Consider the following 17,369-nt stretch of genomic DNA (forward strand, 5'->3'; position numbering starts at 1 on the left):
GAGGTAGGCTACAACATTTCCATACTGATTTACATTGAGGTTTTACTGAACTATGCCAAAGCATGCGCTGTGGAAATACATGCGCATATGAACCATACGCTGTTATTTATCACAAATGAATAGGCTATAGGCTAGGATGATAGCAATATCTTATTATAGTTGCAAATTAAATATATTACGGAATTGTAAAATGTACAACTCGTTCCAGTCAATTCTATAACAAATCCATATATATATATAATCACATGATGTCATTTGTATATAAAACATTGACTTCTTAAATCTGAGGTGGTAGAATATGGCATGCTAAACATCCAGCTGTTTAATGAAATTAACAATATTGTCTATACAAGCCTGTATTTGCTTAATCATACTCATCCAAACTATAACAAATGCCTTGTACTTAATTTATTTTTAATTTTACAATGTATAAAATGACAACACTGAATTATATCTGCATATAGAAAGGTAGTTACAGTTTCTAAAAAACGAACATTCTCCTTTATTCAACACACGTGAGTAGTTTCAGAACAATCATTCACTGATCTGCACTGTTTACATTTAGCACTTTTTTTAATTAGTCTGTGAAGGAGCCAGGTGAGGCACAGGACAAACAAACACCGAGCATGACATGCCTTGTGTGGCTGTCCTTAAATTCAGCAGCCAAAAAGAAGATAGAGATTTAAAAAAACGAAGGTATTTGTGGTGTGATTCCGCTGGTTTCTCAGGCACAGGTGACTCTGATGTCATAGGTGTAAGCCCATAATGAGTTTAGCTGTCTGGGGAACCCTGCCCAGAGTCCTCTTGTCATCTGGGCAGATAGCTGGATACTATAACACTGTAGCCTCTTCCATAGCGTTTACCCACCTGCAAAATGACAGTTTCTTTAACATATTTCTTTTGATTTCATTTGTGAATAAAAAATGCATCATCTCAGTCTGTTTTCTCTAAATGTGTGGATATTTGGAGTGTTTTCATGTCTCTTGTGTGTCATACCTGCGTGCAGTATGCTGGTCATCTGCTCTGAAGGTGTAATACAGAGTTTTTTTATGGTAGAGCTGGAAAACATTGTCTGTGTCTTCCCCCTCTGATCGATCAGACAGCTTCACAGTAAAACCCTGCAGAGGAAGACTTTCAGATGCCACTTTATCCTGCAGACACAGAAGAGAAAGACAGTTCAAATATGCGCAGGGGGTTGTATGATACATGGTACTAAAAAGTATAATTATTTTTCATATTTCAGTACCTGACCCATGAAAAATTTGCTTTCATTTAGCACAGTTCATTGAGTCAGATTTAAAAAAATAAATAATATTTAATAACACTGAATAAATAAACATTGTTAATAAAAAGAAGCGTTTCTTGAGCACCAAATCAGCATATTATAATGATTTCTGAAGGATCATGTGACACTGAAGACTAGAGTAATGATGCTGAAAATTCAGCTTTGATCACAGGAATAAATTGCATTTTACAAAATATTCACATAGAAAACAGCTAATTTAAATTGTAATAATATTTCAAAATATTACTGTTTTTACTGCATTTTTTGGTTAAATAAATACAGCCTTGGTGAGCAGAAGACTTCTTTCAAATTCTATGCATGTTTCCAAACTTTTGACAGATTCTGTCATTTTTAACGAAATATTTTTTTTCCGTTGTATGAACTCCATGAGGACTTAAATACTCAAGTCTTTGTAGTACACGTAGTACATAGGGAAAATATTATAGATATTAGTATTATTGTTCAGCAGTGTATTTGATTTCTTAACGAATTAAAAGCAAAAAATTCAATAACAAATAAAAAGGTAAGATACCTGACATATCTGTCCCCCTCACTTCTGAAATGATGGCTATGCCACTGACCTGACATCAGTAATGATGCTGAAAATTCAGTTGGGCCCTCCCAGAATAAATTGCACTTATATATTAAAATAGAAAACGGTTACTTTAAATTGAAATAATATATCACAATATTACTGTTTTTACTGTATTTTTTAACTTGATTTATAGTACAGGTGATATGGGAAAATTATGTTCACTTTTTCATAAAAGCATGAATCTTGGTACACATGTACAGTTTGCGGCCCTGGACATTTTCAGAAATGGAGCCATTTCAAAAACGCCTCATGGCGGCCATTTTGCTTTCCGCCATATCTGAATTATATATTTTGTATTATATTTACTCAACCTAACATGATAACATGGAAAATGTGATGTCCACCCCTGTTTTGATGGTCAAGGATTACAATGATAACATGTACATTCCACAAGACCACTGGGAAAGCGTTCCCTTTCTTTGGGAAGGAATACACTACAGAAGCCACATCCTGCCCGTTGGGAGGTAACATGTGGAGGATACACATATGGACTGGGCGTTACCGGGCAGTACAACATATGGAATGTCAATGAGGTGGCTCCAGCGTATAACAGGGGGGAGACTCACCGGTTAGTGACGGCAGAGCGGGCTGTGCCAAGGGAAGACACGGGCTCACCGCAGGGAGCCATACCATGGAAGAATACACATATGGGATCACCGTAGGGATCACAACATATGGGACCCAGCCTAACACAGGTTCCACCAGTGCATACGAGTGTTAGGCCTGGCATCAGACGCTCCACCACATCCATTGCCGAAGGGTGTGGAGGAACTCAACAGGGTTCGGCTAAAGAGGAACTCTACTGGAGCAAGAATGGCGCACGTATCCAGTCCATAGGAGGGGAATGGTGCAGCAAGCCGACACTTCGAACCGGGCTTACAGTGAAACTGGCTTCATGTTAAGGGAGCTCACGGGAAGCAACCGGCTCGACACATAGGCTATTTTTTTAGCAAACGTCGCCCAGCCCGCAGCGACTCGGCCGTTAAGCCAGTGCTGAAGCGGTCTTCATATGGAGGGAGCCGTGCTATTGCGGCTGTGTCTACCATATGCCACAGGAGCAGTGGCGGTTCTAGACCATTTCAACTGGGGGGGCCAAGCTGGGGCCAGTTGTGCTGTTAGAGGGGCCAGTTGCATTTAGACCTTATTGTTGTCATATCATTTTCTGCACTGCACTGCAGGCATTAACAGGCAAAATACCATGTTTATAATCATTCAACAATGTATTTGCATTTCCATTATATTTTTACATTTGCATTACATATTCAGTATTAGTCACAGTAACTGTAATTGACATGATGTCCTTCTTTCTCTTCATTTTGGTGAGAACTATAGAGCAAAAGCAATGGGGACCAAGAAGCGTATTAATTAATTTACTGAAAATAACTGACTTGCTAGGTAAGTGTCTAACCATTTACAGGGTTCCTGCACACTTTTTAAAATCGAATTTAAGGCTTTTTAAAACCTGAAGAAATCAAAATTCATACCGTACATTAGGGGTGTGCAATATTGACAAAAATATATCTCAATATTTTCAATGTTTTGTTGATGATTAGATGATATTTTACTGATTGTGTTTTTGTGCTGGTGACATGGCTGGTTTAGGCCTGTTGTTGACAGCTGACTCACAAAGATATTCATATTTTTTAATATTCTATGCAGTGGTCAGTTAACAGCGGGGACCGAAATTCATTTTTTTATTAATTTTTAATTAATTTAATTTGCCACCTTAAATTGATTTCCAGGGGCATTTTCACCTATATATGGACATTCTTTCTAAACTTATTTAGAGTTATGAATCACCTTTTATGTCAAATACTAACATTCAAATTATACAGTAATTATACTTATTTATACAATAATACTTAATTATACAATAATTATACAGTACCACTGTTACCAGTCAAATTAAATCATTTAATCAAAATCCATCTTTGCAGTCTAGAGAAAACACAGAAGTGGCATTAATTTATTTACACTCCATTCACAATTGCATAAATAAAGCTGTGAGATTTTTTTTTAAATCAATATTTAAACATGAAATTATTTAAAATTTTGAACGTTTTAATTAAAGGGTACTTTAAATATGAAACTAAAAACGCCAGTAGCCGGCGGCAAGTCACTGTCTTAATAAGTGAGTTGAGGGATTCATTCATTCATTCAACCGATTCGCTCAAACGGCTGATTCATCCGGGAAAGGAGCAAGTGATTCCTTCAAAACGCAGATTTCAGTCAAGAAATCATCGCTGTCTGTTGCATTGAGACTCTGCTACGGTTTCATTTTGAAATTCTAGTCGGCGAAATAAAGGGAAAACAAACAATATTGACAATATTGTGTCTAAAAAGTAACGCCCAATGTTAACTTATTGTTAATTTAACTGTTGTATAAGATCAATATCACAGTTGCAATTGTGCACGGGAAAACAGCACTCTTGCTGATGTGATATTCTAATATAAGAACATAATATGATATAAATATAAGACATAAACTAATTTGGGGACATAGCCTACCTATGAACCGCACACAGCAGTGAAAGGACGAGAGACAAATGCGATGTCAGCTCACAGTGCCTCGTATACAGTTAAAACAATGATTACAATATCATAATAGACAATACACATCGCACACCCGATACGCACATAAAGAATGAACTTGCAACTGAACTGACATTTACCAGCTTTCTCCTTCTCTCCTCTCTCGCGTGCAGGAGACAGACGTTATTCTGCCGCGATTCCCGCGAATGTGATGCGAATTGTCACGTGAACAAGCAAATCCACAAAGATAGAATTTAAAAAAAAATAATACGCATACAACGATAGCAAAAAAAAACATTTTTGTAAAAATTATTTCACACTCCACATTTAGGGGGGCCACAAGGGGGGCCAAGCTTGTTGTCACAGGGGCAGAACCGCCACTGCACAGGAGCCTCTGAAAAGTTTCAGAGGGACCCTTTCTTACTTCTGTATAGCACCGACCAGACACATTCCTCCTGAGAGACGTGTTGGACCGAGTCCATCTCCATACCGTAAAAAGAGATCCTCAGCCCGTAGGCAAGTTAACTATTTTCCTAGTTGACCTGAAGACCTAAATGGCTGTGGAGCACTCGAAGGGTAGGACTTTGTAGTGACTTAGAACTCTCGAACGCAGAAAACACAGGTATGGCCTCCTTAGTACGCGTCCTTCAGGTCGAACGCTGCAGACCCATCTTGGGGGCGGATCATTCGAAAATGCGTCTCTGCGTTAGCTAATTGAACGGAAGCTTAAAAAGGGTCCGATTCAAGACTCACAGGTCCAAGATTGGCCATAACACACCACCGTATTTGGGTACAATGAAGTAGCCGGTCTTCATATCGGCTAGAGGGACCGGCTCAATCGCATCCTTTGCCAGTAGGACTGCGATGTCCGTGCGCCTGGCAGGGGCATATTAGCTCAACACCGAAGTGAAGCGAACAGTGCTGACTTGGGCGGACGCCGGCCGAATTGAATCATAAGCCGAGTCTGCTGGTACGGAGGAGCAAGCTGGACCGGTTGGGAGCATTTTAAGCTTCTATAAACCGGGCCAGGGGGACCAGGGGCACCACAGACGTACCCGGGGTGGGGCAGTGAGGTAGAGGACAGAGACCCGGCTCGGAATGGTCACACACCGCCAGTCTGGCCCTCTTGGGACCCAAGAACAGTGGTATTTGCTCTTTCTTTGAAAATGTGGGTACAACTGAATTGGGAGCCAGCGGCGGAACAAACACACACAGAAACAAAGAACTCCACCCGGCCCTCCTCCGGGGGGAGGGAGTGGATAGGTGACCATCTCCAAGAGCTCCTTCCTCCATCCCTGAGTGGCCCACTCAGGAACGCTTACGCTTACACCTGTGGCCGATGGCCTGCGTCTGCTTCTGGGCGGCAGAGAACTGTTAGGCAAAGTTCTCTACCGCGTCGCCGAACAACCCAACCTGTGATATGGGGGAGTCCAGGAACCGAACCTTATCCGTTTCCCTCATGTCCGCCAGGTTGAGCCAGAGATGGCGCTTCTGGACCACTAAGGGGGACATCGTCAGACCGATCGTGCATGCTGCAACCTTCATGGCCCGGAGGGCGAGGTCGGTTGCAGTTCGCAGCTCACCCATGAGCTCACGGTCCGGTGGACCTACAGGCTTGCCCACAGGCTTTGTAAGCCTTGCGAATTGTGTGTTCGGTCCACAGGCATGCACGTTTGAATGCGTATGTGCGCGGACGCATAGTCTTTGTTTACAAAGTGCAGCACCTCAAAAGAGCAGTGTACAAAGGAGGACACTGTTGGGGAAAAGCACTTGAGGTGGCACCAAATATGCTATCTCCAACAGACTGGGGTTGGATGGACCCAAGCGATTGGAGACCATTATGGTCAACTCTTCCACAGGCAAGCCAGTCCATCCTTAATCTCTAAAGTTGTGGCTGCAAGAAAGGCTACCGTTGGCATTGCAAATGCAAAAAAGCCTCCTTAAAGTGCACAGCTCTGTGTCAATGTGGAGGAGACTCTGAAGGAGACATGAAGAATAGGTTCAACAAGAACAAAACAATCAAACAAACGTGTTTCTGAAATATATTTTTTTGAAGTAATCTTTGTGTTTGACACATTCTTTTTAAGCTATGTTGCTAAGGTCATATTGAATATTATACTCTTTACAGTCACTCTATTGTCAAGGTTAATGAACAAAAGTATTAAGCATTTTAAACTCTACACAACATGCATGCAACAGACATGATATTATAAAGTCTAGCCTAGGTTCTCAGATTCTGTGATTTCCTTTTCACAACCCTGAATTCACCATTAACCTGAACAGTTTATGATGTTGTATATGATATCATCAAAATGTAGGGGTAGACGTTTTTGTGTTATCATGTTTGATTCAGGAGATATGATACAAAATACATAATTTGGTTATGGCGGAAAGTAAAATGGCCGCCACGATGCGTTTTTGCAATGGCTCCCTTTCTGAAAATGTTCAGAGCCCCAAACTGTACGAGAGTACCAAGTTTCATGCTCTTATGAAAAAGTGAACATATCACCTCAAATTTTGCACACATCACCTGGAGTATTAGTAATAGGGATGTAACGATTCACTCGCAACCGGTTGAAAATCGATAAAATTGTGTGACGATTCAAGTCGGTTGAAATTTTAAACCAATCGCGATACACATTTTAAACAGCAGGGTGCGTTTCCTGAATAGCCTACTGTGAAGTTGTGAACCTCGCTTTACAGGCACAATAGCAGCGAGCACACACTGGCGCGAAGCTAGCGAATGTTTTCACTTCATTCATGGAACTTGAGCTTGTGTGGAAGTGTGTGTCATAGACTGATGTGCTCGTGCTGTCAAACACATGGCGACGGCAAGCGTAGATGTTGACGTTGACTCATTCAAATCGGAGGTGTGGCGGCATTTTGACTTTTCCGTAGACTAATAATAATCACCACCGTGAGAAGCACCAGTCACCTCCGTTTTCATGTAAAAGTCATTAATATGACAAGTGCGAGAGCCACAGAGATCACAAGATGCATCAGTGTTTCCGTGGCAACCATGAATCTGGTTTATCTCTTTCTCAATGTGGTCTGTTTTTTTTAACTCTTACTAGTGTAATGATACAAATTATAAAAAAATTAGAATCTTGCCTTTATTACAATGTAAAACCCCTGTCAATGTGGTAGGCCCTACAAATTTTACAGTCTTTTACATAGCGAAGGTACCAGTGTCCAGCCTCTTGACCAGACAGATAGAAAGACTTAGTTGAAACAACCTTGAAGGGAATTTTTTAAGCCCCGTTGCCCCCGGCATCGGGGGTGTCCGTTTTTAACAGGTTAATGTAGTTTTATTATTTGACAAATATATTTGAAAATAAAAAAAAGTGCAGCATTTTGTTTCAGAAATAATAAAAAGGACACTTATTCATTTATAATTTGTCTTAAATCTCATTTGTTGAAAAAATCGTGAGAAAATCGTATCGTGAAACCAGTATCGTGAATCGTATCGCATCGTGAGATGAGTGAATCGTTACATCCCTAATTAGTAATGATTTTATTTTTTATTTAACATACCAGAGACTCTATTATCAAAGCCAAAATTTTGGAATCGATCCAACACACAATTCATTCACACTTACAAGTTCACACTTACAAATAATCAGATAGAGTAAATAGCATGCATATTTGGCATGCAATCCGAGGAGAGAGCTCCAAACTCGGTATTTTGGCCCGAACCCAGAGTACCCCCCCCAGGGTCTTTGCTTAGGATAGTAACCAGGCAAGTGTGGGGAGACGGGGTGGTGGAGGGATGCAGCAAACTGTTTAGGAACATAGGTGAATCGGCTGCATATATAGGCCTCTTCTCACGCTGATTGGATAGATCATTTGATCATTAGATCAACAACATTAGATCGACACCTAATGTAGTTTGTTCACTAAAATATGGGTCACTAAAGACCAGGTGAAAATTAAATTGTAAAAAAAAATACAATAGTGATTGTGACGTGTACATGTATGCATATGCGTGTTTGTGTGCACGTAATCTAGTGTCTGTGCTGGTGTGGGAGACTCTGGGTCCCCTCACCTCTCGTGCTTTAAAGGTGTAGAGCACCTTGTCTTTGAGCAGGAACCACAGCCTCTTCCACTTCCTTTTGCTCTTTTTGCGCCTTTGTAGACTGCCACTGATAGTGGACCCCTCTGCACCTACAGATACCTGCACACATGGAGTCGTTTTAGACACATTGTGTAATCATGTTTTAGACAGAAAAATACCATAAAATGATTCAGATGTGGAAGTGAAGGAGCAGGGGAGAGTTTGTGTGTGAGTTTGTGTGTGTGTGTGTGTGTGTGTGTGTGTGTGTGTGTGTGTATGTGTGGCCTGGTAAACCCTACATTATGGGGACAAAATGTCCCCATAAGGATGGCAATATCTGAAATCCTTGTTCGTGTGGGGACATTTTTTGGTCCCCATGAGGAAAACAGCTTATAAATCATACTAAGTGATGTTTTTTGAAAATGTAAAAATGCAGAAAGTTTTCTGTGATGGGTAGGTTTAGGGGTAGGGCTAGTGTAAGGGAATAGAATATACAGTTTGTACAGTATAAAAATCATTATGTCTATGGAAAGTCCCCATAAAACATGGAAACACTACTTGTGTGTATGTGTGTGTGTGTGCGTGTACCTGTGTGAGAGGTGAGCTGCTCTTTCTGTTCCTCCACAGGCTGGGCGGCTGTAGGCTCTGGAACACAGCAGAGAGAGGCCTGCTGGCCCTGTTTGTGCGGGGACTAGCGCTCCCACATGATCCAGGAATATTACCACCTACATAGACATCATACACTGACATTAACTAGACAGAAATCAAGATTATTTAAAATGTTTCAAATGGAAATAACATATTTTGTTTAAGGCGAGACACGGCAGGCAAAAGCATCGTTTTTTTTTCACTGTTCAATTTTGAGATTTTGGGATATTTGTCTTCAATAACATGTCTTCTTTCAGACTTGTGGTGAAAGAAAGTCTGAAATACAAATTTAGGTCTTGATTTTTCTACACTTTGTCTGTTTGCGTCTGTAGATTTCTCATAAATTCATCAAAAGTTGTCATTATAAATCATCCTTCTGTTCCGCGATTGCAATCTGCACCCTGTCATCACACACACTTTCAGAAAGCTCTCTCTCTCCTGAACAATAAAGCCGGATCCAAATATGGTCATTTCCTTTTTATCAGCAACCAATCGCGAAAGTAAAAGGGGGGATTTTACTCTAAATGCGCGATCTCATTGGCTGATGCTAAATCTTCTAAGCCCGTTTTCTCAAAATGACTTTTCTCTCATACTCCAAGTCCGAAATCTCCATTTCAGTAGCATCTATATACACCAAACTTTCCAGTCTTGTACCTAGTTATGAAGACATTTACAGAGGGATTTGTAAATATATTATTCCTAGCATGATTTATATAACATTTTATTCCAAAAAACATGTCGAAAATAATTTAAGGCTATTGGCAGTATATTCTGATTTACAGGATAACAAAAGTAGATAATCATAAATCCCTCTGTAATTTTTTTCCCATCTAATATGTGGACACAATGAAAAAATAATTTTGAACCTGGCTTTATCCAATACTCAGATTTCGTTTTTTAATATATATAAAGATTAGCGCATATTTAATTAGATAATGTCTCATTTGCATATTTAAACATTAAATTACAGAAAACTTGTAATACATTTTTTTTCTCGTCTTAATGTAGGTAATCAACTGGCAAAGTTTCATGGTGATATCTGCTAGTTAAAAAAATTACCCTATTCACCTGTAGTGTCTCGCCTTAAACAATCAATTGCAGATGAATAATTTTATTTTGGATAATATCTAAAAAAAAACTCTAACCGTGACACTGCGTATTAAACGGATAGTTCACCCAAAAAATGTTGTCATCACTTACTCACCCTCATGTTGTTCCAAACCTGTATCCATTTCTTTCTTCTGCTGAACACAAAATAAGATATTTTAAAGAATGTTCTTAATCAAACAGTTGATGAGTCCCTTCACTTCCAAAGTAGGAAACAAAATACTATGGAAGTCAATGGGTGCTGTTTGATTACCAACATTCTTTAAAATATATTATTTTGTGTTCAACAGAATAAAGAAACTCATACAGGTTTGGAACAACATAAGGGTGAGTAAATAATGACAAAATTTGCATTTTTTGGTGAACTATCCCTTTAAAGGTTTCAGATTAGCATCCAATCAAAGTAAACAGTTTAGATGAACAATATCTGTACAATTTATAATCCTAAATTGCATAACACACTGCATAATTTACCCCTCTTCCTGAGCTCAGCATAGCAGTGATCACAGACTTTAGCCATCCTATCCTTCAGGTACTTTAGAGGATACCTGTTCCGCGAGCAGGAACGACACACAACCTAAAAATCATATGAATGAAGAAGAGATGCTAATGTTAATAACTAGAAAGTAGGGTGACTATTTAATGCTGATATTTAGTATACACTACTGTTTAAACGAATGTGTCAGTAAGATTTTTTTAAATAAATTAATACATTTATTCTGCGAGTATACATTAAATTGATCAAATATGACAGTAAACTAGCCTGGATGCCAGCCGAACTTAGCCCCTCCCACAACATTTGAGGATGGGAAGTTCGGTCTGGATTTGATCCGTTGTGAAGCAAGTATGCCCGAACCAAAGCTGTTCAGACCAATCAAATTGTCAGGGCGGGCTTTATAAGATGATAGACAGATGATCAACCAAAAGTAACGTAATTATCCACGTCACCAAAGAGTGCTTGGGTTGAATTCGTTTACAACAAAGAATGGCAGCCGCTGGATAATTTAGATGTGTAGATTCAGCTATCGCGTCTGTTATAGAAGATGTAGACAGCGCATTCATTTTAAAAGAGGAACAGAGAACCGCAATCAAGGCATTTGTCGATCCAATTGAGTGCAGAGGCATTTTCTTTCCTGTTTCGGTTGAAACACGCCCCATAATCAAAGCTCTATGGAGCAGTATCAGACTCACATTCTGACTAGAATCTGAGTATGACGTCAGGCTAAGTAAAGACATCTACACTGAACAAAATTATAAACGCAACGCTTTTGTTTTTGCCCACATTTTTCATGAGCTGAAAGACTTTTCTTAGACTTTTTCTATGTACAAAAATGGTCTATTTCTCTCAAATATTGTTCCCAAATCTGTCTAAATCTGTGTTAGTGAGCACTTCTCCTTTGCCGAGATAATCCATCCACATCACAGGTGTGGCATATCAAGATGCTGATTAGACAGCATGATTATTGCACAGGTGTGCCTTAGGCTGGCCACAATAAAAGGCCACTCTAAATTGTGCAGTTTTATCAAACAGCACAATGCCACAGATGTCGCAAGTTTTGAGGGACCGTGCAATAGGCATGCTGACTGCAGGAATGACCACCAGAGCTGTTGCCCGTGAATTAAATGTTACTTTCTCTACCATAAGCCGTCTCCAAAGGCATTTCGGAGAATTTGGCAGTACATCCAAACGGCCTCACAACCGCAGACCACGTGTAACCACACCAGCCCAGGACCTCCACATCCAATATCTTCACCTCCTAGATCGTCTGAGACCAGCCACCCGGACGGCTGCTGCAACAACCGGTTTGCATAACCAAAGAATTTCTGCACAAACTGTCAGAAACCGACTCAGGGAAGCTCATCTGCATGCTCGTCGTCCTCATAGGGGTCTTGACCTGACTGCAGTTTGTCGTCGTAACCGACTTGAGTGGGCAAATGCTCACATTCGATGGCGTCTGGCACTTTGGAGAGGTGTTCTGTTCACGGATGAATCCCGGTTTTCACTGTACAGGGCAGATGGCAGACAGCGTGTATGGCGTTGTGTGGGTGAGCGGTTTGCTGATGTCAACGTTGTTGATCAAGTGGCCCATGGTGGCGGTGGGGTTATGGTATGGGCATGCGTATGTTATAGACAATGAATACAGGTGCATTTTATTGATGGCATTTTTAATGCACAGAGATACCGTGACGAGATCCTGAGGCCCATTGTTGTGCAATTCATCCACGACAATCACCTCATGTTGCAGCATGATAATGCACGGCCCCATGTTGCAAGGATCTGTACACAATTCCTGGAAGCTGAAAACATCCCAGTTCTTGCATGGCCAGCATACTCACCGGACATGTCACCCATTGAGCATGTTTGGGACGCTCTGGATCGGCGTATACAACAGTGTGTTCCAGGTCCTGCCAATATCCAGCAACTTCGCACAGCCATTGAAGAGGAGTGGACCAACATTCCACAGGCCACAATCAACACCCCGATCAACTCTATTAGAAGGAGATGTGTTGCACTGCGTGAGGCAAATGTTGGTCACACCAGATACTGACTGGTTTTCAGACCCCCGCCCCGGTACAGTAAAACTGCACATTTTAGAGTGGCCTTTTATTGTGGCCAGCCTAAGGCACACCTGTGCAATAATAATGCTGTCTAATCAGCATCTTGATATGCCACATCTGTGAGGTGGATGGATTATTTCGTCAAAGGAGAAGTGCTCACTAACACATATTTAGACAGATTTGGGAACAATATTTGAGAGAAATAGGCCTTTTTTGTACATAGAAAAAGTCTTAGATCTTTGAGTTCAGCTCGGGAAAAATGGGGGCAAAAACAAAAGTGTTGCATTTATAATTTTGTTCCGTGTATAATGTTACTCATTTTTTTTATTTCAAATAAATACTGTTATTTTGAACTTTCTATTTATTCAACATTTTAACAAATGTTTTTGAGTACCTCATTTTATTTTAAACTGAAATAATATGCCACAATATTAGTTTTACTGTATTTTGATCAAATAGATAGGCCTACAGCCTTGATGAGCATAAAATACTTTTTTCAAAAACATTAAAAAATCTTACTGACCTCAAACTTAATCTGTTTTAGTTAGTGTTTTATTTAATTTGTTTTATTTTTAAATGATTTATTTCTAATATATTTAAAATAATATCTAATATTTAACTTTATTATTTTATTAATTATTAGCCTTTCCCCTGCTGTTTCTTTCCAAACCCTAGTATGGGAAACCCTGATGTTATGTAATGTTTAATGTACTTCATGTAGTTGATAGCAAAAAAAGGGAATAATTTCCCATTCTCTTTGTATTTTTTATCATTATGGTACAAGATTATACTTTTCAAACCAATGTTATAAAAAAAAAAAAGGTCAAAAGAAATCTAAAAGTAATCAAAAAGTAGTCAGATTATACTACCTAAGAAGTGCAATGTAATAGATTATGTTAATAATATATATGCACTATTAAGTCAACATATTACTGTGAATTATCTAAATAATAAACAAAAACTCTTTCCTGACACAAGAGGGAACTGACACTTCTTTTAACTGACCAAGTACACATTACAGATCTTTTACCTTTCCACATGCGTTGCAGTGATGCCGTCGCAGTGTTAGGCTGAAGTCCGACGTGCAGTTCATGCACATCATCACATGTGACACAGGAACCAGAACAGGAGCAGCCTCTCCCAGAGCCATCCATAACTTCTCTCTCGCCTGGAAACATGGACAGTGATAGTGAATGTGATTACACACATTTCATTATTTAGGTTCTTTACAGAAGACCTTATTATGATTTTTATACATTTTAAACTTTCTTTAGTGTGTAATGTTGCTGTTTGAGCATGAATAAGGTCAGCAAAGTTACAAAGTCACTGAAAAGGGAGTTATTCTCTATATCAGTAAGCACTGATTCTGACCTCCCTGAAACGCCTCGATTGTGGTCTTGACTTTTCTTCTACATCACAATATATCCCTCATCTAAATAATTCCTGCCTAAGGCATACACAAAATAAGAGATGAGGCCTGGTTGAGTTGCATTAGTAGTGTGTTTTCACCATGTCTAAGAGACGCTGCTTTCTCCGCCCTGGATCTAACATGATTAAGGGGTTGACATTTCCAAAACATGCTTGAAGCCTTTGACCAATCACAACACACTGGTCCAACCAACCAAGCACATTGTGCTTTTTTGGGCAGATGGGCTTCATAGAGAAAGGAACTAAAAAGAGTGTCACTGACAGACTGGGAAAGGTGCTGCAACAATGTAATATATGTGAAAAATAATGTTTTTGAACAGTCAAGCATGAATACCTACTCTAGTAGACCCCAAAAACAAACCAAGACTTTGTAAAAGGGCATATTATGGCCTCTTTAATACTGAATACTAATGCAATAAACAAAAGCTTTGTGATGATGTCCCTTCTGTTGCTGGTTTTATAATTGGACCATACTGTAGATATTTTTGTATGGAGGCAGTGTAAAATAACATCCTCACACCTCACTAGAGCAGCTGAAGGTATTGAGGCCTGCAGCATGATCCGCTACAGCCCGGCTCAACGTGTGGAACCAGTCTTCTCTCTCGCCTAAAGAACTATCAGAGACAGAAAGAAGCCATGCTTGAAGTGACTGAATGACAGTGGATATCAGAACATACAGTACAGACAAATGCAAAAAATTATGGAAATGCTCATTACCTCGCTGAGAGGGTGATGGTAACCTCGCTGACTTCTATTCTGAGCGTGTTGAGCACATTGTCTATGACAGGTTTACTGACCTACAGACACATGAAAACACATACATTTTAAAATACTTAATAGCATTTGAATCACACCTCATCTAATGGAGTGAACCATTTTCTTTCTTAGTTGGATAAAAAAAAATGAAACTGATCTTCTGAGAAGTGCTGCTTTCTTACCTTCATTCCACTTAAAGTCAGTGTGTTCTTCAGCCTGTATTTACCATCCTGCTGAGGGTAGGTGTACAGCATCATGTCATTCATCTGCAACACACACATTCACTTAGATCAAATGGGTCAATTCCAGAGATTTATACTTGTTTTTATTTACTTTATTGTTAAACTATCAATAAGAGGGGGGGGGGGGGGGCCCTCTTGCATCAACATCTCTTCTAGATAGAGAAGCTATTTTACTCAGATATACATCACAATAGGGAAAAAAAGACTGTCACAACTTCTGTTTCATGCTGACTAAATAACATGAGTGCGATGTGGAGACTGGAGAGCTTTATAATTTAAATAAATTGATAATGTTTAGATTAGATATTTAAATTATTTCATTTTAATTAGAAATATAAGCATCATTATTACAACTATAGGCAATAACAATACTATAATAACTCCTAATCTTATATATGAGCAAAAGTAATAGTTATGTTTTCCATCTATTATTCTTTGTTTATTTTCACCACAAGGAGGCAGTAAAAGCTTTTAAATCAGTGGTTCTCAACCTGTCCACAATACCTGAATCCCCCCACTACCCTTTTTAAATTACAAAAATTAGGAGTGCCCATAGATTACAATAACAGTAACACTTTATTTTATAGAGTCCTTGTTACATATGTTCTTATTATAGTTATAGCAGTAAACTATGCATAATTACATCCCACTAACCCTAACCCTATAGCAAGTTCAGGTTGTGATTAATATTACTCAGTACTTATTTATATAGCTACACTGTAACAGGGACATATTAAAAATAAAGTGTAAAAAAACTAAAATAATAAATGATTATAGAAATAAAAACAAAATTAGAATGACCTTTTTGTTGTGCAGCTTATTTTAGAGCTTGTTTTGTCTTATTTTAAAAAGATTTTTTAGATTTTTTTAGTAATCTTGAGGCTTTGTTTGAAGTTTGCTGGACCCTTGGTTAAGAATCACGGCTTAAAATAGCTTTCACACAATGTCTTTCATTCCTGCCTTTGCAATACACATTCTTCCACAAGTGTAGCACGTTCAGTTTAGTACTCAAGAAAGCAATTCACATGTTCAGTTCAATAGGCTGTGCATGATAAAAAACAGTTTATGGGATATTTTTATGCGCTTCTGTTCTGACAATGAAGTTGTTGTGATAGAAACACAAGCTCACGCCCACAAACAGACAAGCCCTACAACTTCAAACCATTGTGTTTGCTTGACATACTTATATAGCTCCAAACAAAAGTGGTGACATCATCAGAAATGCAATGTGCATTCCCCAAACATCCGCAGTTCACAGGCAGGGTCCAGGAATTCAGTCCGGACGCTCCTGAGAAAGGCTTTTTGGGTGGAGGCAGCAAGAAAGGGACAACAAAAACATTAACACTAACAACCACAACAACCCTGAAACAGCTGAGATTGTAATGGACACAACAATGCTGTCCTTAACAAAAGTGCTACAGATTCTCATGTATGTTCTCATGCGTGTCCCTTGAGACTGGACCAACAAACAACTGGTCCTACGTAAAACCTCCACAGTGATCTGATATGATTAAAGTAGCCAAGGTTCTGAAAAAACTGCACCACAATGTTACTTAACTAAAATTGTATACGTCTCACACAATAAAGCTTATCCCAGATGAATATGTCACAGTAGGGTTCCTATAACTTTTGACTAGGGCTGGACCAGAATATTCGAATATTCGTTCGGTGGGTTGGTATTCGATTTGAAAATTTGACATTCGAATATTCGTTTTTTTTCTTTTTTTTTTTTTTTTGCACACCTGGGATCCCCCGCGAAACGGTTCTCACTCGCGCTTGAATAAGGCCGGCGACACACTGGCTGCATGGCGTGAGCGTCTCAGCTGTGTGGCATGTACGTTTTTATTTCAGCTCCCATGTTAACAGGTTGGAGTTTGCACACTGCCTGTGTGAAACACGCGTCTCAGGCGCGGCTCGAGCCACGCGGAAAATGCGTGCATGCTAGAAATAGAACCGACGCCTAACTGCAACGGGAGTGTTCTCTGGCTAGAGCGCAGAACAGCGGAGTTTGTATGGACCGAAGTGCATGCCTGAGCTTGTGTTTTGGGTTAAGCTGCGTTGCTTTGACATTGTGGAAAATAGAATAATAGAAACAAAATGTATTAGCCTTTTACCCGTTATTATCAATCTAAATTAATCTCGTTTTTAATTTAACTTAATTTC

General features: G+C 39.4%; 1 protein-coding gene across 6 annotated transcripts in view; it reads right to left on the reverse strand.

The window, feature by feature from the left end:
- Positions 1–393: 393 nt before the first annotated feature.
- Positions 394–17,369, reverse strand: part of fgd5a (FYVE, RhoGEF and PH domain containing 5a) — a 98,101-nt gene continuing 81,125 nt past the window's right edge. For 4 of the 6 annotated variants that reach the window (XM_077203173.1, XM_077203169.1, XM_077203171.1 and 1 more), the window contains 9 exons: positions 15,147–15,230; positions 14,926–15,005; positions 14,729–14,822; positions 13,811–13,948; positions 10,696–10,798; positions 9,055–9,191; positions 8,458–8,586; positions 997–1,151; positions 394–867 (listed from right to left, as the gene is read on the reverse strand). In XM_077203173.1, coding sequence (XP_077059288.1) covers positions 831–867; positions 997–1,151; positions 8,458–8,586; positions 9,055–9,191; positions 10,696–10,798; positions 13,811–13,948; positions 14,729–14,822; positions 14,926–15,005; positions 15,147–15,230 — 957 coding nt within the window. In that variant the 3' untranslated portion in view covers positions 394–830. The remainder of the gene's footprint in view (positions 868–996; positions 1,152–8,457; positions 8,587–9,054; positions 9,192–10,695; positions 10,799–13,810; positions 13,949–14,728; positions 14,823–14,925; positions 15,006–15,146; positions 15,231–17,369) is intronic. The other 2 variants (XM_077203170.1, XM_077203174.1) reach the window with 1 other exon arrangement.

The sequence above is a fragment of the Siphateles boraxobius genome, unplaced genomic scaffold (assembly GCF_051911475.1).
Source record: "Siphateles boraxobius isolate OS27281-9 unplaced genomic scaffold, OSU_SipBor_1 5, whole genome shotgun sequence".
Classification (NCBI taxonomy): Eukaryota; Metazoa; Chordata; class Actinopteri; order Cypriniformes; family Leuciscidae; genus Siphateles; species Siphateles boraxobius.